Source organism: Thermobia domestica, chromosome 12, assembly GCF_964235325.1.
Source record: "Thermobia domestica chromosome 12, izTheDome1.hap1.1, whole genome shotgun sequence".
Classification (NCBI taxonomy): Eukaryota; Metazoa; Arthropoda; class Insecta; order Zygentoma; family Lepismatidae; genus Thermobia; species Thermobia domestica.
The window spans coordinates 203,204,955-203,227,639 of NC_137465.1; the positions used below are offsets into that span (position 1 = coordinate 203,204,955).

Below are 22,685 nucleotides of genomic sequence, written 5' to 3' on the forward strand. Positions count from 1 at the left end.
ACAAACTATAAGCAGTTATAAAGTACTTCCGACTGAAAGAACTTACGCCATAACAAATTCTTGATGGCACGATGAAAACGTTATCATGATGTTCTTGCGAATTTCACTATTAACAAATAGCACTGTGATTTTTCCTGTGGAAGGCAGACCGATCTGGACATCCATCAATATCCACTGCTGTGGTAAACATCCAGCGTATGAAAGAATTCATTCAATGTGACTGACGATCAGTGGTGTATTTAGGATTTTGTTTCGGGGGAGGGGGCTATGCACAACACGGGGAAGCAGAGAGGCAATTGCCCATCTGAGTTTTAGAATTAAATATATTTTAATCGATTGTCTACTGATATACTAGGAATCACTCGAATCATAACTAACGACGGTCGAAACTATGATAGGAGAAACGAAAGAAACAACTAAGAAAAAGAAAGAGAAGAGTAGAATGGACCAAAGAAAGAAAAAAGAACGCAGTTCTTTCATGGAATGAAATTTGACAAATACAGTATTATTTCTGAACAAAGAACATAAGAAAATGGAAAGTGAATGAAATTTTTAGAAATGGTAAGAAGAATTATTGTTGTACATGGAATGCGAAAAGATGCCAAATTTATTTCGGGGGGGGGGGAGACTTGAGTCCGATATCTCCCCCCTAAATAGGACACTGCCGACGATCACAGTAGTACCTGGAATTGTTATTACGTGGCAGCAATGATTCCATTGTAACTAAACATTTGGGTCTCAGCAATCGTTGGGTGTCGCGAACATTATCACAACAATAGAAAATGTCACGCAATGGTAGAAACTGCAATCCAGCGATAAATACATTATAGATGCTCTTGGTCAATGGTTACAGAAACAACATAATTCATTCCTCTCTATAGGCATTTAACTATTACACAAAATATGGCAACAGTGCACTGACATCCAAGAAGATTATGTACAAAAGAGTTAGTAAAATCATTACTCTACGTCATTAGCAGGTAGGTTGGGACACGATCCTTTGGATGTCTCTCACATTCTTTGAGAGTGAAATTTTTCATTTAAATAGAACAGAAATTAGTAACCTGGTTGCTTAAAATAAGAGTACTATGATTACAATTGAACTGGTGTTGCTTGTTAAGTTTAAAATTCGGCAAGAAATTACAGAGTTCGATTCCTCGACCAACCTGACATCGACTTTTCGTTTTGCGAACATAGTTTGTAATTCTGACTTTAAAAACAGTGAAGTCAGATCCTAATAGTATTTCGGGATCTACAATTTACATGATTTCCGAACCACGCTAGTACTTAAATCTGGTTGCAGAGACTTATTTTGCCAGATCACTTCGCAAAGAACAGGTCTTCCTTATCACACTACCTCGCCTCAAAGAAACAGATTAAAAGATCTAGATACAAGAACCGGACAACATTGTTCAGAGTTATACAAATGAATATTATATTTATTAGTTGTTTGTATACGGCACAACATACGTACGATGCAAATAATTGTTTGAATATAGGAAAATACACATAGTCATTCATCAAAAATAAAAACATTGCAGCACAACGAACTTTCATTAGCTTTAAAGGAAATCCTTGCATTACAACGAATCAAGATTCTTAAAAGCACACACAAATCTTTCCTATTGGTATATCCGTGTATTCGTATTTTATTTGTTTCTCCGTAAGGTGTTTGTATTTTTCACTTCATAAGCCGATAGAAATTGATAATAAATCATTTATCACACCTCAGTACTGCAGTAATCGCTTTTCTTGCGTCTGTTTTAAACTGCTTTTTGTGTTCGAATCTATTGACAAATGTGCATTTTCTTGTTATGATACTACCACACACCAAAATTCTTACTTTCTACTGAACTATCTTGAAAAGTAAATCAAGATTCTCCTCTAATTAAATTATTACTATTGAATTCCCATCTGGAAATCATTAAACACAAGTGTATTTAAGAACAAGCCATATCTAAATGTGGTCGTTTTCACCTTTGAAGCAGGAAGCTCAGGTTTCTATTCACAGTACGAACACATGTGGTTCGAATTTGACGACAAAACATAATGTGTAGCTCACGTTTCATACACAGTATGTCGGAAAAATAACGGAACTTTTTAAATTAAACAGAACGAATTCGATGTTTTAGCAACTGTATTTCTTTTTATTTAGAATATATCCCTACCGCATCAATACACCGCTGGGCACGTTCAACCAACACTAGCATAGAGTTTTTAATGTCCTTTTTCGGAATCGCCTCAATGATCCTCGTCACGGTAGACTGGAAGTGTGTAACATTGTAAAAAAATGCTTCTTTCACGGTCAATTTTAATTTTGGGAATAGGAAATAGTCACACGGCGATAAATAAGGCGAATACGGAGGATGTGGAAGCACACATAGGTTTTTTTTAGGCATAAAGTCACGAACCGTGACGATTCGGTAAAGGTGTGCGGAACAAATCGAGCACAGACATTTCGTTTCTTTAAGTCTTTTGTCACAATTTCGTGAATCATGTCTTTCGTCGTATTTAATTTTTCAGTCATCTATCTCACAGTCGAATACGCATCGTGGGCGATCATTTCCACCAACTCATCGCGATTTTTGTTTTTCGGCCTACCTGACCTTTGGGTAGTCTTCCAAGGACTCACGACCGACCCGGAATCACATATACCACTCAAATACACGTGTGCGAGATAAGTACTCATTACCACACACTTGTTTCATCATTTGCAATGTTTGTGTAAATGTTTTACCTAGCTTGAAACAAAATTTAATATTGGTTCTTTGTTCCATCGTGTTTTGGTAACAAGGTAACATCAGATACACTCACTTTTCCTGCTATAACTTGACATTCCGTTAATCGGTTCTCACGATTGTGGTTTCGTTTTGTTGAGCAGATATCCAGCTTTCCGATAGTGTGTTGCGTCAATAGATGGAGTTAGTGGTTATTTGTAAAGAAAAAACATTCCGTTACTTTTCCAACATATTGTGTATAGTCTCCGTGCTGAAAGAGAACGTCAAATAACAACAGCAAACAAACATCCGGGAACACATATCATGGTATTCAAGAATACACTATTTTGGAAATACGAAACATGCTTTCCTAAATGCAGAAACAGAAGTCCTTATTCAAAGTAGGAACAGAGTCATGCAGGAATACTAACCTGATGGGTGTTCTAGGTTTTGCGCTTCCCGTTTTCCTTACGCTGGCATAAAAATAGAAGGTTTTCAACAATTACAAAATACACAATTGTTTACTCTATACATATACCCTACAGTGTGCAATAAGAGTAATACGTACTACACTAAATACATAAGAAAAAAAGAGTAAATACATCATCCAACCAATACTCCTACAATAATTACAGTAATTATAAATGAACTACTTGACAGTATTTTACTTTAGGGAATTGCTGATATTACAATACCAAATAGTAATTATTTATAACACCTTTATAATAAGATAACCCTAAAACATGCAAATAGGTCAGCCAATTATATACATAAACTGATAATTGTAAGAAGATCCCAAACATTGTAAAACTATTTTATATTGCTACAACTGGGGGTCATTGGTAGGAAATGTTTATAAGAACATGTAATAGCATTTATATAGCATTTCTGCGAATTGTCGACATTAAAATAAGGTATTTTATTTATTTAATTACTTATTTAGTGACTTGCGCTTAAAGACATCATGCTTCTAACATCTTGAGGCCATAAATTTAAAATCAACGATGCACAATCAATATCTTAACACTTTGACTCACTAACTAGTAGATTGAGTGAGTGGAGTTTCAACGTCCATTTTTAGCATAAGACTATAAGAGACGGATGATTCAACTTGAGACCATAAGCATAGAAAAAGCAAAGATTAGCTTCTTCACAACGAAAGATTCATCTATTTCCCTTTGGTGGGCCAAGATAAACATAACCGGACATGGGGGAAGAGAAACCGAAAATCACTAGTATATTCAACGTAGCAACACGCAATAATATTTCATATTCCACATAGCGAGCTGTGAACGAGCACGACTTGCAATTGTGAAGGAGAAACAGTCGAGGTAAAGCCAATTATCGCTAGTGCAACCACGAAAATGGAGCTGACAAAGGAGGCCAGGATATCGCAAAGGTATATTAGATCCCTTCAACAATGATTCAACCCCCAAATCATCTATATACGTACTCATAAACAAGTTTGGCGATCAGGACCCGTGCTTGATAAGAAGCAAGAATACCCACAATGAAAAAGATATTCGCTAGATTTGCTACCGGGGTATTGCAGAGCTCCACTACGTCACAAAGTGTCTGTCGCAGCGGATGGGAGAATTGGGAACAACATGACTGCGCATCCCATTAGGACCTCAACCTGCAGACAATGCTACACGTGTACGGTACTGCACGCGACTACTGCAGGGAATCTCCAAGTAGTTTTCGCGATTCAAATCACGACTTCATGATGGACGAGGCATGAATCCACCTCAAAGGATACAATAATTAATATGCAGTATTGGTCTATAGAAACCCCACGACAAATATTCGAGCTACCGCTGAATTATGTAAAGATAGCAGTGTTGTCTGCTGTATTGGGGACAAAAATCACTGGATTCATTTTCTTCGGAGACAAAGTGAACTCAGTGCGCTTCAATACCGACAGTTTCGAGCCCTTCGTTGATCACTTGAACAAAGTTTCAGCAGAACAGAGAGACAGCACATGCATCCTTGAAAGCAGTGCATTTTGGTTTCACACCTGACAGAACTGTCTCGAAAGATCTATGGTCCTTGACCCATCCACTTGAGGTTTTTAATTGTGGTGCAACCTGAAGGGCAAGGTGTATCACAACAATTAACGAATCACTGCCCAACAGAATATACATAACACCATCGCTACCTCCAACGGGACAAGTTACAAATCGCAGTAAACGTGATCTATCACGCCAAAACCTGTGTCTGGAACATGGACTTCACCTGTAGAGACGGAGGCTCGCATGTAAGTACGCCTTTTGTCTTTGGTCGCCTTGCAGTTTATATGTACACCACTTGATTCGGGTTCAGCTTATATTGGCCCACCTAGTAGATTAATTTTAAAATGATACCTTCAATTTTACAGTCATGCTCATAAAAACTGAACGTCAGTCAACAAAAGAAAACTCCTACTTACATGCACTGTGTACTCATACGTGAACTAGCAAAAAGGTTTGGAAGGCAAAACGTGTCTTTATTTCACATAATTCTCCAAAGGAATAAATGTATAGACCTTTTGAATAAGAAGTGAATATCTACGAACCAAACTTCGTCCACTTCTCCAAAACTGATAACGCCACGCTGCGTCTGTGTGCAGCTTCTTTGATTATCTTAGGCGATCAAGGAAATAGCTATGAAATAATCGTAATAGCATATACGTTTAATCGTAACTAGGATTTCTTGTTTATTGTCTTGTGCTGGAAACTTGTTTGAAAGAAGCAATGTAGTCGTTTATGACCATGACGGAGAAAAATGACTACTATTGAAAATCTCTTTAGAGAAATTCTTGAGTTAGTGGAACTTCTAAATGGTCTGGCTTTTTCCTACTGAACCAAAAAGGGAAAAAGTAATACTAAGAAATTTAACAGGATTCGAACCGTGACGACTTTTCAATGCCAGTACAACGTACGATACCTTTCGATCAGAGAAGCAATACAGAGAAATGATTAAGAGTCAAGAAGGGGAGAGAGGGCAAAGTAAGAAAAATATGTTTGTTACGAGAAATGTTTGGAAACACAAATAATCATGAATTCACGAGTAGTGCACCTACGAAGCCATCGATGTTTGTCTTCCATGTTAGTTTTTCAGTCTGCTGCTTATGATAGCTCGTCTGGTACATGAAAGAAGTATGCTGTGACGTCATAGAGCAAAGAATTCCAACGAAATTAAATGAAATATCTAGTCTTACCTCCTACGTTTTGCCCTTTAGGCTTAAAGTGAAATGGCGAAATCTTTCAGTTTTACGTCCCACAATTACGGCGTGTATGCTAAAGGAGACGGTGATTATGAGAAATGGATGAAGAAACTGAGAGGAAACGGGAGAACCCCGAAAAAACCCACGCACACGATGTTTGTCCACCACAAAGTCCACTTGGCGCGTGCTGGGATTGAACCAGGGACCCCACGCATCAGAGATGAACGCTCTACCATTGAGCCACCGCGACCCCTCTTTAGGCTTAAAGAAAATGAAATTTTTGAGCTTTACGTTCCACGATTATGCCGGCTAGGCTAAAGGAGACGGTGATGATGAGAAATGAATGAAATGAAGAAAGTGGGAAGAAACGGGAGCACCCCGAGAAAACCCACGAGCACGGTGTTTGTCCACCAAAAAGTTTACTTTTTAAGATTAAAGAGATGAATGATTAAGGAAAGTGAATGATTATGAAAGAAACGGTGGAATGTAGAAGAAAACGAGAGAATCCCGAGGAAACACATGGACACGAAGTTATATCTCACAAGGTCTGAGACCGAACCAAGAACCCTTTGCCCCAGGAGTTAGCGTTCTATCACTAAGCTACCGTGCATTGAGTTCGAAAGACTACTGTATCTTTGTGTAATAATGCGTAAATGATAAACCACTTGCTCTTTCAAACGTTTTCAACTTACGAAAATCTTGTTCAATCTCTTATTCAAAAGCAGTTCTCTAGTTTCAGAAAATTAATTCGCTTTAAATCTTTGCGCACAGTGATCGTACAATGAGATCAGCCCTCCCCACTGGTCAAGTGGCTGGTATGAATCTCTTTAGTGTACGGAGTCTCGAGTTCGATTCCCGGAAAGACAGCATTGAATGCATTACGCTGGTTCCGATTCCATCTTAAACCTGTAGGTCCATGTCTCATATAGCACCGGTGCTGACAGAGTACAATAAATTTCAACAAACAAAAATAATTCAGCAAGATTAAAAATATAGCTTGAAGTGTAATATTCTCGGAATGAAACTACAGGTCAGCCTTGATATTGATTTATTTTTCTAACTTGCAATATTTGCTCCCGTTTGTATGGTCTTTTGTTGCAAGTCGTTACTTGTATGCTTTGAAAGATTAAATACTTATAGGTAGTAGCGTTTTGCGTCTGCTCATCGAGAATATATACTCCGCGACAGGATTAGCATGCAAATGACGATTCTACGTAACCTAGATGTGAGTAAGGATTCAGATTTAAACATTCCCGTAAGAACCGTGTAAATTCAAATTTAAAAATACCATTAATTAAGGCGTCAAATTAATACAATTCCAAAATGACAGGTGTTTAATCGTACCATTTCATTTAGGTAATAATACATACAACATATAACTACAGTTGATATTGATACTTGGAACTTTAAAAATACAAGATACAGTAACCAAATACAAGAATCCCTTGAAACTATCAACCTGAAAAATTAGAGATATTCACAGAAAAGACATTATTCTATAGCTAGCGTACCTGCTTCGTGGCCTTGCTCTTTCATCACTGCCTGGAGTCGTTGCAGCAGATGTTGACGCCGAAAGACTCTCTGTCGACGTCCTCACCTCGAGCAACGTTAACTGCGTCTGACGTACGAATATTCCATGATTATCCTGGCACTGAAATACACGGACAATTTTCCTATTTATTACAGCATTACGCATAATTAATGCCAACACTCAACTTCAATAAACTCTTTATATACGTACATAAATACTAAAAGATTACATACATACATGGCAAAGAGTGATATTTATCTTATTTTAAAAGTAATGTTTCACAGTTATCACCCTGTATAAGATTGCAGAACAAGAATAATATTTTTAACAGTTATCACCCTGTATAAGATTGCAGAACAAGAATAATATTTTTAAAGTTCTTAAAACCATTTTCAATGTAATTCTTTTCTTTTGCTGGAAGAAGTGGACATTTAATTCGCCAGCTTTTTTGACTCGAAACAATGATTTATTCTTCTCTTATATATGTGGGCATCTCGTTTTTTTTTTTTTATACTATTATCATTATTATTATACCACTCAAGTCCAGGCTAGACTTATGGACTTCATTTCAAGTATAGAATTTCCACTTCTTTTCTCAATAACCTTCATGTAGTCAGACAGCTACACATTTATTCTAACGACAATTACTTCTGATAAAGCTCTCAGGACCGAGTTTTTTTTTTTTTTTTTTTTTTTTAACCAAGTTCGTTTTTTTGTAACAAATGAGGCTTGACACGAATAACTAAAGTTTGAAACGTAATATAGTGAAACTAAACCCAAAAAAGCTTTTAAGTTATTTGCATGAAAGTTTAGATTCCAAATATCAACACAGAACGCAATTTTACGAAAATTTTATTACGGTACAATCCGTGCCAAAAATGGAAAAAGTTCGGTTTAATGTAAAAATGTGGCCTATGTGCCTAACACTGCTGAGTGAAAAACTGGCTATCTACCATTCAATGTGGAATTGTTCAAATAATTCCCAGAAGAATAAGCGTGCCTATATATCCCATCAGTTCTGGGTTGTGTACTCAATATTATTGTTTTGCCACTTAGCACGGATTTTATATAGTCAGTCTACAATTAATAAAGTATATAGATGAGCTCACCTGGAAATAGCTTTTCCCTTGAACAGTGCCGTTGTTCTTTCCCTTAGGTTCATCCAGAATCACCCCAATCCACTTCCCCGTCGCAAATAATGTACTCCCCACATACGCAACTGTTCCCCTCACATCTTTCCCTGTCACCTCTACACGCTGCCCCACCTTCAGGGATTTCTCCATCTTCCTTTCGAGTGGCTTTCAAACTTAACTGAAAATATAAAATAGAGTAACAATATATCAAAAGTTTCATACATCATTCAGCATGAATTTCAGATAAAGGCATAAATATTTCTTCTTACAAATGACAAATATTTTTAGACAATGTACAAGACCAACATCATATTACAAAGAGATTCAAAAAGGTAAGAAAACAAAAATGAAAACGGGAATCGAATTTTGCTAATATTTAGTTCCCACCTGTCTAATTTATAACGAAATTAACTGATTCTCACTGAACGATTGAAGTTTTATGTTTCTTATTATATATGCCGAAGCTATACCGTATGTGACAAGACATAATATTTATAGTGGGATAAAATCAGGGATACTTTACAAAGCCCTATCAAGTTGGTTTCCTAACGCAGACGTAAATAATAGTGACTAGTAGTATTATCTCATCTTTACAAATACGGTATGCACGGTGCAATTGTGGTGTTAGCTGGTCACTGAAGGGTAAAACAGGAGGGCCCACGCGGCAGTGCGAATCTAATTAGTAGGCGCGTTAGAAAAGGCAGGTATGTGCATAAAAGACTTCGATTTTCAACATTTGCTAATACTGTTTGTTCTCATAATTGCATGTAGGGCAATTGTTCGTGTCTCCGTAAGGATATCAATAGAAAGGTCTTTGTAAAATTAACTCCCGAAGCAATTTTAACTGAGACTTAGTACTCCAACCAAGATCGAGTGCGGAACTACGCATCTTAAAAACTTGCTTCCTGAGGGATAGACAGAAGAAAACTGGAACAATACAAATAATTCTCTAAAAAAGAATTTGAAAATACTAAAATACTTTCAAGATTTCACAGTGACAACCTGTGCTGGATTCGATTTCAGTTTAGCATCCCGTTCAGCAGCGAGGATATATGAGACATCGACATACAGCTGGATCTATGATCGGAATTATATGAGATCACGCAGCGAATCGAACCCGGTTCTCCCATACCAAAGGCGCGCACGCTATTCATATATACACACAAGAGAGCTCAGGCAGTGACTATCTAGCAGACGTTGGTGTGAATTTGGCACTCGTCTTCGTTGGCATGCATATTCATAATTACCAAAGTGTCTGCTCCCTATCACCCCGTCCACACATCACTTTAGAACTGCTATGAATGCAATGCTAGTTCGCAGGACCACAAAGTTTAAAAAAAAAAAAAAAAAGTTAAGTTGCACTGACGATACGAAAGAAATACAAAATTTACGGAAAAATAATAGGATCGGACGCATGTATAACAGTAAGTACAATAAAGTACTTACCTGAGTGTGTGTGTTATTTGTTTACCCGAATCTTCGGTAAATTCTGTCTGCTACCTTTTGCGAGGGATAAAAATTGGACAAAACTCCACGCAAAAGGTAATACGCAGAAGCCTGATAGCAGAACTTTCTTTATCTTTCTGCGATGAGCTTTTGTAAGTCAAAAGTTTTCTGCAGGAATTCTACAAAAGAAACACTTGTGATTGTTAAAAATACGCTTTACGCGACGTAAAAATCAGTTCAAACTATATTTATGCGAGACGTCCGTTCATTTAAGACATTTACACATAGCAGGGATGTTTTTATACTTTTCTGTTGGCTATTTTGTTTTTTCTCTAGCAATTTTGCTGCACAGGCGCGGCATGTTCTGCTATGGAGCACAGAAGTTATCGAAAATTCGGGTACACTAATAAAAGAAGACGTATTCAGGTAAATATTTTGTTTTCTCGCCAGAGCGTCAACAAAAAAAGACACTACATTATAACAGCTGCAGGAGAAAAAGTGGTGAAAACGAAAAGATACACTGCTCTCTGCATCAAAGAAAACTTTCGCCATAGATAGGAAGGTACTACACATTGGAAGATCAAAATTCTATGCACGACGACCTAAGTATTGAGCCAGTTTTGAACTTTTAAGCTGTTAGTAGTCTCTGATGTACAACGAGAGACTTTTTTATTTCAGGACCGTGGTGACTTCCGACAAAGGAAGGACTCGTGCAATATTACTTATGGCTTCACATATTACTAGTTGCCTTACTTGATAGACAGCTTCATTCTTACGGATCGTTAAGTAGGGCAGGGTAGATTAGGTTAGGTTAGCAGTGGAGCTTAGGTTTGTGCTTGTACGTTGCATTTACAAGTACCTCAATTAGGGTTTGCGCAGTGATACGGGTTCTTATAGCACTTGTCATGATTTCACACTAGTAACGCTAACGTTGTGAAATAAAATACAGTTTTCCCATACTGTACAGAAATGCTACGCCGTCAGAAAATAATATCTAATGCAGTATTTCTTCATATGCAATCTTAAATATAAAATACAGTTGCATTAATTACTATTTAAATCACTCGACTGCAGAATTTTTTCCTCATAAATATGTCTTCCTGGCATTACCCGCGCACACACTTCTGCCAAATTTCCACACTTTTCTTACACTTTTAGGTTAGGTTAGAGCTTTCTGGTTGGTGCTACCATATTTTTTACAGATTTCTTACATTTTCAGGTTAGGATAGAGCTTCTAAAATACTGGTAACATTTCTTACCTTAAGAACGGTTTTACTGCTTACCAGTTTGACTGATTTCTTTATCAGTATGCTGTTGGTACTTTTATCGAGACAAAGTTGTAAACAGAAAAGGTACCTAACCTAGTGCTTTTAGTGAAATCCTCGCTCACGCGCATACGAACTATCGCTGACGCGCCTGCTCCCTACAATGCATTCCCTCGCCCCGCACGGCACCCCTGCCCCAACTCGGTTAGATAGAATTCGTGCTTTTTCTAACCACCTAGTATAAGTTGGTTCGTGTTTTATGCACTGCAGGTTTTATACCATACGTCCACCCTGTATTTATATTGAGCCCTCCTGAAGTCAAACTGCAGGTAGTAATGGAACTCATCATTTAGTGCATGCTCTGCTAAAATAAATACAAAGCTCCAACCTAACCTGAAAATGTAAGAGATGTGTCAAAATTTGGTAGAACCGTCTGCTCGGGTAATGTCAAAAGAAGTTCGGCGTTATGTTTAGCAGAAGGGGTCCAGAAGCACGTAACACAAAATTTACAGGAAAAATGGATGATGCAAGTACTTACAGCTAACATGACATAACAATGCATGTACTTAGAGCTAACCTAACCTAACTTGAACTAACCTAATATCAGTAGAAATAAGCGAAATTCTATTTTTTGAAAGATTGTGCTGGACCCCTACACTAACATAATATAACAAACTAAGTTTATTTATTTTATTTATTTATTGAACAATTTCCCAGATACAGCATAACTTTGCCATTTTACACAGGGACATGCTAACAAAAGAAAGAAAAAAACATGACAACAATAACAACAACATAGAAAAAAAAAGAGTGTAAAAGTAAAACTATTCCGTCAAAGCTCGTTTAATTGCTCTTTCAAACACTGGGTAGCTCGAAAAAATGTCCACATCAGTTGTTACTTGATTATAACTGTTTGGTATTCTATAAAAAAGAGACCTCTGTATAACAGCCAACCTAGGACGGGCAAGATGGAATAGGTGGGTATTCCGAGTGATGCGGGAAGGGACACGTAAGGATAGTTCCTGAAGTAATATTTCCGATCTTAAGGTTCCATTAACTATTTTATGTAGATATTTCAGGTCAGAGATATTTCTGCGTACTTCAGGAGTCTGAATATTAAGATGTCGCAAGAGCTCCTTCTTAGATAATATTCGAAGTGCAGGAACACGAAATCGGACTATAGCAATGAAGAAATTGAGAACAGAATCAAGTCTGGAGAGATGTGTAGGTGCTGCCATGGCCCATATGGGAGAGCAGTATTCGATCTTGGGCGCTATTAAAGTCTTATAAAAAGTTGCTAATGAAGAAACAGTGCGTAGTTCGGTGAATCGATAAAGAAGTCCCAACATGCGCATTGAATTCTTTAGTATTGAGGAGATGTGGTCAGAGAAGGTGAGTTTTGAATCAAAGATGACACCAAGATCGTTATGACTAGCAGAATGTGTGATAGGGGAATCGTTGATATGGTATGTGGAGGGAACAGGAGACTTTTTCAAAGTAATAGTAATACTGTCACATTTCTTACTGTTGAGTTTCAAGTGCCACATTTCACACCAGCCTGTAAGGTAATTTATGTCTTCCTGTAGAGCAATTGTGTCATGGAGACACGATATTTCTCTGTATAACTTACAATCGTCAGCAAAAAGCAGAAGGCAACTAGGTTGAGCTGATAAGTGCGTGTAGAGATCATCCATATACAGGACAAACAGTAGAGGCCCAAGTACACTCCCCTGAGGCACCCCTGAGATCACGGGTTGGGGGTTAGAAGTCGCCCCTGAAAGAACAACTCTCTGTTTACGGTCCTTCAAGTAGCTTGTGATTAGAGAGAGAAAATTGCCATGTACATTAAATCTATTGGAGAGTTTATGAAGAAGATGAATGTGACTGACAGAATCAAAGGCCTTCGAGAGATCAAAGTAGATAACATCTAATTGAGTATTGTTATTCATACATTTGACTGCACAGGAAAGAAGAGTACTTAAGTTTGAGAGACTTGAGCTTTTCGGTAGAAAGCCGTGCTGAGAACTATGGATGTAAGGTGAGGTGAATTTAAGTAGCCTGTCTTTAATTATTTTTTCGCAGATAATTGATATTACAGAAAGAAGAGATATTGGCCTATAGGAGGATACATGATCTTTAAGTCCTGATTTATATATTGGGGTCACGTGAGCCAGTTTCCAACTGGTGGGATAATACCCTTCCTTGAAGCATCTATTGAATAAGATAGATAGAGGAACCGCAATAACTGAAGCAGTTTTGTTGAGAAAGAGAGGACTAATTTTATCAGGTCCAAGTGATCTATGTGGAGATAACGATAGCAAGAGAGCCAGAACTTCGCCCGGGGTGGTAGAGAGAATGGATAAGGTGTCCGAACAGATGGGGTGGAGAGGGGGGAGATGGGTTGTAGAGGAAAGGGAAGTAAATGTTTTGCAGAAGTAGTTATTGAAGAGGTCTGGTCTTTGATCATCACTCGCTTCAGTATTTTCATCTTGAATTGTTGCCGGTATGCCCGGAGATTTTGTTCTAGATTTAATTACAGACCAAAAGACTTTAGGGTTACTAACAGTAAAATCACCAATTGAGTCCATGTATTCAAAATATTTACGTCGCTGTACCTTCTTGGCAAGACTTCTAATTCTAGCAAAGTTTTTATATGTGTAGTCACTCGGATGTGATTTCCATAGAGTCCAGGCAAGCTTTTTGTTTTTAAGAAGGTCACGAAGTTCATTGTCGTACCAGACCGGAAACCTGTTCGATTTTGATGCTTTCACCGGCACAAAGTCCTTTATGGCTGAGTGGACAAAGGATGTAAATAAGTCCACAGCGTCGTCAACAGTTCCTACCTCTAACAAACACCAAGGAAACAGTTCAATAGCCCTAAGTTAACCTAACCTAAACTAAACTAACTTAATCAGAACAGAAATTACCGAAATGGTAATTTATTTTCTTTTAGAAAGAGTTGCTTGACCCCTTCTGCTGAACATTAGCCGAAGTTCGTATTTCTTCCATAAAACGGGTTAATGTGGAAGAAAGTTAGTGAATTATAATGGTAATAGTATACAACAGTGCCTCATGATCTGTGCGCGTGGATACTTCCTACTGTTGCACTACGTATAAAAATGATTTTATTACATTTAGAAGTAGTAAGAAGCATCCACGTGCACGTGACATGCGTTTCAAATCCCCCACATATACTCATACACTACGTACAAGGGCACATTATTATTCTTCGCATACCATAAAACACAACGAAACGCAACGCAAACCGACGTACATTTTATTTTATATTACTCAGTAATTAAATGAAAGTCGCATTTTTACCTCATTTTCAAGTTCCTATATCCTCAATGAATAATCCTTAAAAGACTGCACTTCGTGAGTCCTCGCTAAATGATGAGGCACTCTCGTATACTATATCCATTATAATTTTTCAACAATTCATTTTTGAAGTTGTGTAGCCTACCTAAACTTGACTTGTACGCGTTCTTTATACAGCAACAAATTTTACCTTTAGAATAACCATTTTAATGTTAAGTTATTGTCAATCTGCATGTAATCTACTTTATTGAATTGTTCAGAAACTGTTACAGAAGCCCAAGATGTTACACCACAATACTGTCTGTGATGTTCGATTCATTGAACTGAGCAATATGACAGCTAATATGGATACACACTTGCACACACCCTGATAAAATTCAGGTAGTTTTCTAATAAATTACGAAAAAAAAATAAGGACTTACATATCCATAACAAATAAGTAAAATAGTGTGTTTATCTTCTACCCCAAAATTATCTTAAATGTGATTACACTCAGAAATACATCTAAAATAATAAAACATCCAGTAGGTTAGTCTGCTTCTAAATTTTAACGAAAGATATCTCTTCTATTTGTACTGAAAAATATGGCAAGATGGCCACATTTCTAGTAATTAAGTTTCTCGCCATCAGAGGGTGCTCGCGTTGGTATGGTCGCCTTCTAAGTTTATCATTTAAATAGCTAGGCCTACAGTATTTTCTCAAAGGTCACAATCTTGTGAATAATATTCGAAACGGACGGAGAATGCGTCATTCCACTTGATCCATAAGAAACCATTAAATGCTACTATTTCCCTTAGGGACCAAGAACTGTCGAGGCAGAGTTCTCTCAATCCTTTCGGTGCGAGGCGCTTTTTGACGTTTTCGTCGACTTTCAGATAATGAATTACGGTTCAAACCAGTGGTCGAAGTGAGACCGTATGGGGTGATATATACCACCTCTGGTTTCTCAGTGATCAAGACATGCCGTCATGGGAGGGTAGATGCTAAATACCTTTAATAAATCCATTTTTATAGGCAGTAATTGACGAATACTTTTGCACGTAAAAAGATTATATTTCTAGTGTAGAAATAATTTCTAAGTTGACAACAACGACATTTTTATTTTTTCCTACCTTGTATTTTTAAAATGAGGTATCTTCAAAGAAGTTCATCTAGTTTATATTTTGATGTACCTTATTGGATTGTTTTTTTCATATGCATGTGCGTGTTTCTTCTTGTCTTAATTCATATAACTGCCATGTTTTGAGTATGAGCAGATTTAGGGATTGTGTGCTGTGGGGACGATGCTTCCGGGGGTTTGGAATACTCCTCAGTCCAGGGGCTTTCCCGCAGGAAATTGTTAATAAAAAAACTCGGTTTTTGAGCATTTCATGCATAATTATCTATAATACAACATAAGGAGATATGTTAAAATTCTTTTAGAAAGTTGTTGGCGAAGGATCAAAGAGCGAGGATCTAAAGAGAAGTTCTGCAGAGGTTTTCAGTCATTCTGTAAATAGAAATAAAATCTTTTAGGCAACATACACTCACTGTATTTCAACATTTAGATAGTCGGTATGTTGGGTCAAAATCGTAATAAAACATACCGCCTCTGCTTTTTTTCCACTTCGAACACTGGCTCAAACACGATTCATATGGTTAAGGCCTTGTTTTTTGGAAGAAATTGTAGCCATTTGAGGGGGGTAAGTTTGATTGCAGTGTTGTCAAAAGGAGGGAAATTTAGTGGTGAAAATTCCCAAAAATTCCCTAACAGAATTTTAGGACTTTTTCCGAGTTCGTAACATTGTTGCCACATGGATCCAAGTCATCTCAAAAATTATTTAATCTGTCGATAACACACAGTGAAAGCGTAAAGTCGTAGGCTGTCATACAAAGATTGGAAGAAAAAAATCTCTTACATCATACACACACAAAATTTTTGCAGTGTTTTCGCCTCAAAAGCAAAAATCAAAAGTCAAGCATGAATAGTTTCCCTAATTATCCTATTGATACTTTCTGTGGTGCGTTGTGTGGGCCAAAGACGATACTTTCAGATGTTGGTACGTTTGTTCCAACCTAACCAAATACAAGGGAAATTATAAAGGGGAAAATGAGAATTTTCCCAAAATTTTCACCTTAAATCGGGAATTAAAATTTTTCATGGCTGGAAACACTGCTAATAAATAAATGCAAACAATCAAAAAATAAACTTTGGTACACCACTAATATATCCTAGTAGTATCATGTCGATATATAACAAACTAAGCATGTAATTTAAAAAAATATCCCATTCTATCTAAAAGAAAATTCTTTCCATTTACTAGTTAGAAGACAAGGTTTATTATAGTCCTCAACTGTACCTACCCCAATAATCCAATTGAATCTTTCTCTGGTGCGTTGTGTAGGCCAAAAATAAGGCTTCCAGATGCTGTGTAGGTTTGTTTCAATGTAGCCTACAAGAGGGAGATTATAGAGAGAAAAATGGGATGTTTCCAAATGACCTCAGAAGGTACAGCTTTCATTTGTTGAGTTTTAATTTAAAAATAATATCTCAGAAACTATTTATCACATTTTTACCGCTTACATCTTATTTTTTAAAAAATAGAGTAGGCTTTCAGAATGGTGGTACATTTGTTCCAAAATAGCCATTAAGAGAGAAATTATAAAGGAAAAATGTGTTTTCCAAATGTTTCACCTAAAATCGGGAATTAAAATTTTCTGTGGCGGGAAACACTGGTGCTAGATAGATGCAAATTATCTTAGAATAAACTTTGCTACTCCATTAATATATCATACAAGTATCATGTCGATATTTAAGTAACGAACCTTGTAATAAAAATATATTATGGTAAACAGAAAAGTAAAGAAAATCAAGGATTAGAACCCAAATTCGGATTTTTCGTGCGTTCCCTAGTTACCCAATTGTAACGATCTGTACTTGCGTTTGTTCAGTAAGGACTAATGTTTAACAGGCGTAAGTTGACTTGCGTAAGTTAACCTTATATTCCAAAAATAGGAAAATAATAATTTCACTAGTTGGCAACACTGATTGTGAGCTCAAAATTGTGTAAAATTAGATATCAATAAGAAACATGTACCTGGCAACTCGTAAGTAGATTTCTCTAAAACCAAGGAAGTTATAATCTATATATATAAAAGAGAACGTACAAATCCTTTGTCCGCTCATCACGCTAATACGGCTGAACCAATTTCTTTTATTTTTGGGGGGTTATTAGGATTTGGACCCTAGATGGTTTTTATCATATCACTTTAATTTTCAATTACCAGTGTCTTGAGATAATTGACCATTCAGGTGTCCATTACGTACAAATCCTTTATTAGTTCATCATAGGTATAAAAATAAACGTATGTATATGCAACCCGCATGACCGTGTCACTCGGCGGGTTAACATAAATGACAGGCGTTATAATGGTTTTTATCATATCACTTGAAAGCGAAAAAGTAAAAATTATCTAAGTAACAAAGTTTATTGCGTTCGGGGGTGACCGCAGCGAAGCGGGGCGGGTTAACATAAATGACAGGCGATATAATGTTAACATTTACTGCAATCTTCTATGGTTTTTATCATATCACTTGAAAGCGAAAAAGTAAAAATTATCTAAGTAACAAAGTTTATTGCGTTCCGGGGTGACCGCAGCGAAGCGGGGTGAACGCTGCTAGTAATAATTAAAAAAAAAACTTAAAAATCGAAAATTCCCATTTTTTGATTTTTGGACCCAAATTTGTGAGCAAAATTGGACATTCGAAAAACAAGAGAAACATCAGGATAAACTTTGGTCCAATCATAGTTGACAGAAAAATTCCGGTCTTAATTAGTGTTCACACAGTAGAGGGTTAAATACGTGACTCACCCATGTGAGTCATTTTCGACATCCCGTATCGAAAGAGTTAATTTTGTTTATTTTAAAAGGGAACTTTCAAATACAATTACTAGGTCAATATATAGGAAAATCAATAACAATCAACACCTAGAATAAGTATTCGGGAAGAAAATGGAAATAGGTCAGTTAGGATGGCCCACTATGCAGTTATCCTACAATGAAAATAGTTTTGTGTTGTCTTTTGACCTTATCTTTTAACACTTAAAAAAGTATTCACTGTTCCTTGAATAATGTTCAGTGATGCCAACTTGTAGGGAAAAAATCATTTTGTGGGATTTTTTTATTGTTAACCCCTTGTTTTCCAGGTGTCATTTTCCTATGTACATTCTGTAATACCAGATTTTCATTTACTGTTAAAAAGACTATCTAGACCGTTATATAGGGCATAGTTATTGTACAGTAAGGGACACTTCTGGATGGTACAGCGATATGGAGATTTACGGCTAAAGTGCTCCACCAACTGAGTCCGAAGCATTTGCCGGGAAGTATGCAACCAAATTAGCTGTAAAGGAAGGCGGGTGGCATAATCGCCAGGCATTGAAAATTCCCGTACACTTGGGCGAAATTCCCACTACCGTCTACATCATCATTTCTCCTAAATTAAATGAATCTTAGACGTGTAGTTCTTATGACAAACATATTACTTGATATTTGAATCGGTGAGTAGAAAAAGGAGAACATTCCCCAACATCTTACTTTCGGAAAACTACAAAAAACTATTTATTGAGAAATCTGTTGCTCTGATGTGATTATTTTGCATTATAGTGTATGCTAAGGATTATTATTTGCCACAAAGTAAAAACATTTAAATATTTTATATTTCCAGCTACACAGGAAATTTATTATCGGAATATTCTCCTTTTTCCACGCAAGAGATAAATATGCCAAAAAAAAAGTGTACAAAATATACAGAAAAGCCAATGTTTTTTTCTAAACACATGATTGAAAACCGTCAATTCATTAATACATGGTACATTTAGTGCAAAACTTATTTATATTGCAAGTTTCAAGTCAATATTAGTGACATTTTCTTTAAAAAAAAAAAAAAAACTTGAAAAGGTATTTATAACATTAGTTTAGATGCAATACAAAAAGTAGAAAATGTATAGTAAATGCATTTAGAATAAGGTTTGTTTTAAAAAAATACCTTTGTATCTACTCATCATCAATGTCACTACTAGCATCTTCAGAAACTGGCAACTACGTGATATCTACAATCTTGATACTCCTCCAGCACGTAATGCTTAACTTTTTTCAATGTCTCTCAGTTTCTTTGGATTCACTGGTACTTTGGCCCTGTAAGCAAGGTCTTGTGGAAACAACATATTACTGGCTCCTGTTTAGCTCAGTTTAAAAGTTACGTTTTGTATGCCATCAATGTACTGATAGGTTTTTATACAGCCTTTAGTTTCACTATTGTACACAAGATGTCTATATTGACTAATAGAAAACTTCTCACCTTTTTTCTCAATGTCTGTTGTAGTCTTCTTGAAATAGTAAGGCCACTAATCCTTAAAGTTAATGATATCATCATTTTTGACACTCCTTACCTCAAACTGTGGAAACGTCTTTTTGGCTGTTTTAATGTGTTTTGGTGTATAAATGCGATCACACCTTTTTATTGCCCTGTTAATAACTGAAAAGTTTCCATCACAGGGCAGAAAGGTGTGGCCCCGGATTGGAAAATATTGACTAACCACTTTAAATCTATCATTCATGATTAGACCCAAAAGTAATCTGCTGAAGGTGTGGTTCCGATTCTGGCCCCCATAAGCATCGCTAAATATATGCAGTTCTGTAACTTCATCTGGGATGTTATTAATGGAACTTTAAATGAATGAAGATACTTCATTAGGGTATTTCTTCGCCTCTCCTTCAGTATATGTAAAGAATACTGATTTCTGTCTTCCCATATACCTAGTGGATATTAAAAACATAAGACCAAAGTTGCCGTAAATAAAATATTTCCTGAACAGAAATGAATGATAGGGGAAGATTCTGCATATAGTCAAATGTTATGGCCATGACGTCATTTCTACTTTTATAGATGTCACTGACTTCCTTGAATTTACAGTAATATTTGTTTGTCCGCCTTTTATGGACAAATAATTCTGCTACTGCAACTATTTTTGCTATACGATTAAGAGTTATAGATTTTATTTTCGTGTTTAAATCTTCACATGTGGGACACATTCACTTGTGGACGTCTAAATTGGTAACCATAATTTTCCCGAAAATAACGTAAATAATACTCATATTTAACAACTGGTTTTAACTCTGTGTATTTTTCTACAAACACTTCATGCATCGTTTTCACTGTTAAGTCAGATTGTAAATAAGTAATGGACTGAGAGGTGTAATGCGAAACCTTTGTGGGGAACGAGGCAATAAGTTCATCTAATTTATTCAAAACTATGGCATCTAACGTATTTCCCTGGTTAGTGTGTTTACCTCTCTTATCCTCTGGTTTCTGATTTGTTTCTACTAGCTTAGTTAAACGTTCAACAGCTTTGTTAGATTTAATGGCATGAAGCGCCATGTACGCTTTGCGACACACCTCTATTCTAGTATTATATTTCATTGAAAAATATTTAAAAGATGAAGTATTACGGTTAGATTCAGTTGTCAAAGGACGATGACGTACAACATCATGCCGTTCAATTAAGCCTACAAGATACGTATCACGTTCGTTCTTAGGACGTCCGCAGAAAAGAACATTTATTATACTTCGTTTTTCTTCCGTAAACTTTTCCGTACATTTTTTTTGCGACAATCATTATCTGTTAATCTTGCTTTCACTAAATACCCCTTACTTGTCACAAACTCTTCTCCGCGTTGTCTAGCTTGATTTCTAATTTCTTTGATATGCTGGTGTTTATTTTGCTTACCCTTTCTCCTTTTAGATTCATACATATTGTCCTCTGACGAAGACATTGTTGAGACCAAGGGCGCAGATCCTGGGGGGCCGAGGGAGCCCGGACCTCCCCCCAAAGCGGGCCCCGCATTGTATTTATTAATATACAATATTTGCCATAATTTGAATGCAATTTGTCTTAAAATCCTCATATATATGCCTTCTGCATATGAAAGGGTCCCCCAAATTTACACAGAAACTGCGCCCTTGGTTGACACAAGTTTACAGAATACTTCAAGGCACTAGAATATTATTTTGCAATGTTCATAACACATAGCACTCCGGTGTTAACACGACTACTTCACAGTACACAACCTCCTGCGACTGATGTGAAAGCCTACCTGTGACTGGCGCAGCATCTAGTGGCCGATCAGGGAATTACTGGTGTTGCGTGGAAAAAGAAGAATCTTGCAGGAATGTTCTCCTTCTTCCACTCAGCGAAAATTTCAAAACAATATCTAACAATGGATTATGATAGTAGCATTCTCTTTTTACGTTCATTCTATGTATTTACGGATAGAGCACAAAATGGCTAATTCAGTTTGTTTTCGTTATTTTTTGGAATATTCTCCTTTTTCTATCACCGATTCATTTGTCCTATTTGTGAAGATAAATTGAAACAAAAAATTAAAGTCCAATCCTGTTGCTGTTGAAATGAACACTCAGTCGTTTGATCTGAAATTACTTTGCAGAGCCTGAATAAATATTCTGTCACTTCAGGAGGGTAGGAAGAGCTGATACCCCCCTCCTTCAGTGTGAAAACACATACGTTTAATCAAATGCTTAATGAGAATGAGTCCATTGGTATAGCACTTTTATGATTTCAAGTTTTGCTCCCAAGCCATCTTATGCCATAGCTGATGACATTGGAGAACGAGAGATGCAAATATGATGAAAGAGATACAGTCACATGCGCAAATTTAGAATTTGAGACAAAATGATCGGATAGCATCCATATTTTGTCGCAAATTTTGATTTTGTAAGTAGACATGTAAAAGCTCACCCGAACCAGAGAGATCCCACTATCAATTGTTGAATTCAAGTGAACTCATTGCTGTGCGTCATGTTCTCTTTGGTTCTCCCTGAAGCACTACAAGAAATAAAATCTTCATTTGTTTAAAATTTCGTCTGCAGAGGATTCTGTATGTCTATACTCGAGAGGTTTTGCTGCATTGTTAAATTTGATTGTGAAAGACATATTAATACAACTAGTAAGGAATGTTCCAGCAATATGGGATAAGAAACACAAAAACATCATAATAGACACGTTTTAA

The 22,685-nt window shown here is 36.6% G+C and overlaps 1 protein-coding gene across 1 annotated transcript in view; it reads right to left on the reverse strand.

Moving 5' to 3' along the window:
* The window catches only part of DCTN1-p150 (dynactin subunit 1), a 115,324-nt gene extending 100,102 nt beyond the window's left edge, over window positions 1-15,222 (reverse strand). Inside the window, exons 1-5 of the mRNA XM_081734564.1 lie at window positions 15,038-15,222; window positions 8,563-8,764; window positions 7,413-7,573; window positions 6,477-6,489; window positions 4,610-4,626 (exon numbers count right to left, since the gene is read on the reverse strand). Coding sequence (XP_081590690.1) covers window positions 4,610-4,626; window positions 6,477-6,489; window positions 7,413-7,573; window positions 8,563-8,736 — 365 coding nt within the window. The 5' untranslated portion in view covers window positions 8,737-8,764; window positions 15,038-15,222. The remainder of the gene's footprint in view (window positions 1-4,609; window positions 4,627-6,476; window positions 6,490-7,412; window positions 7,574-8,562; window positions 8,765-15,037) is intronic.
* Between the last annotated feature and the right edge of the window lie 7,463 nt (window positions 15,223-22,685).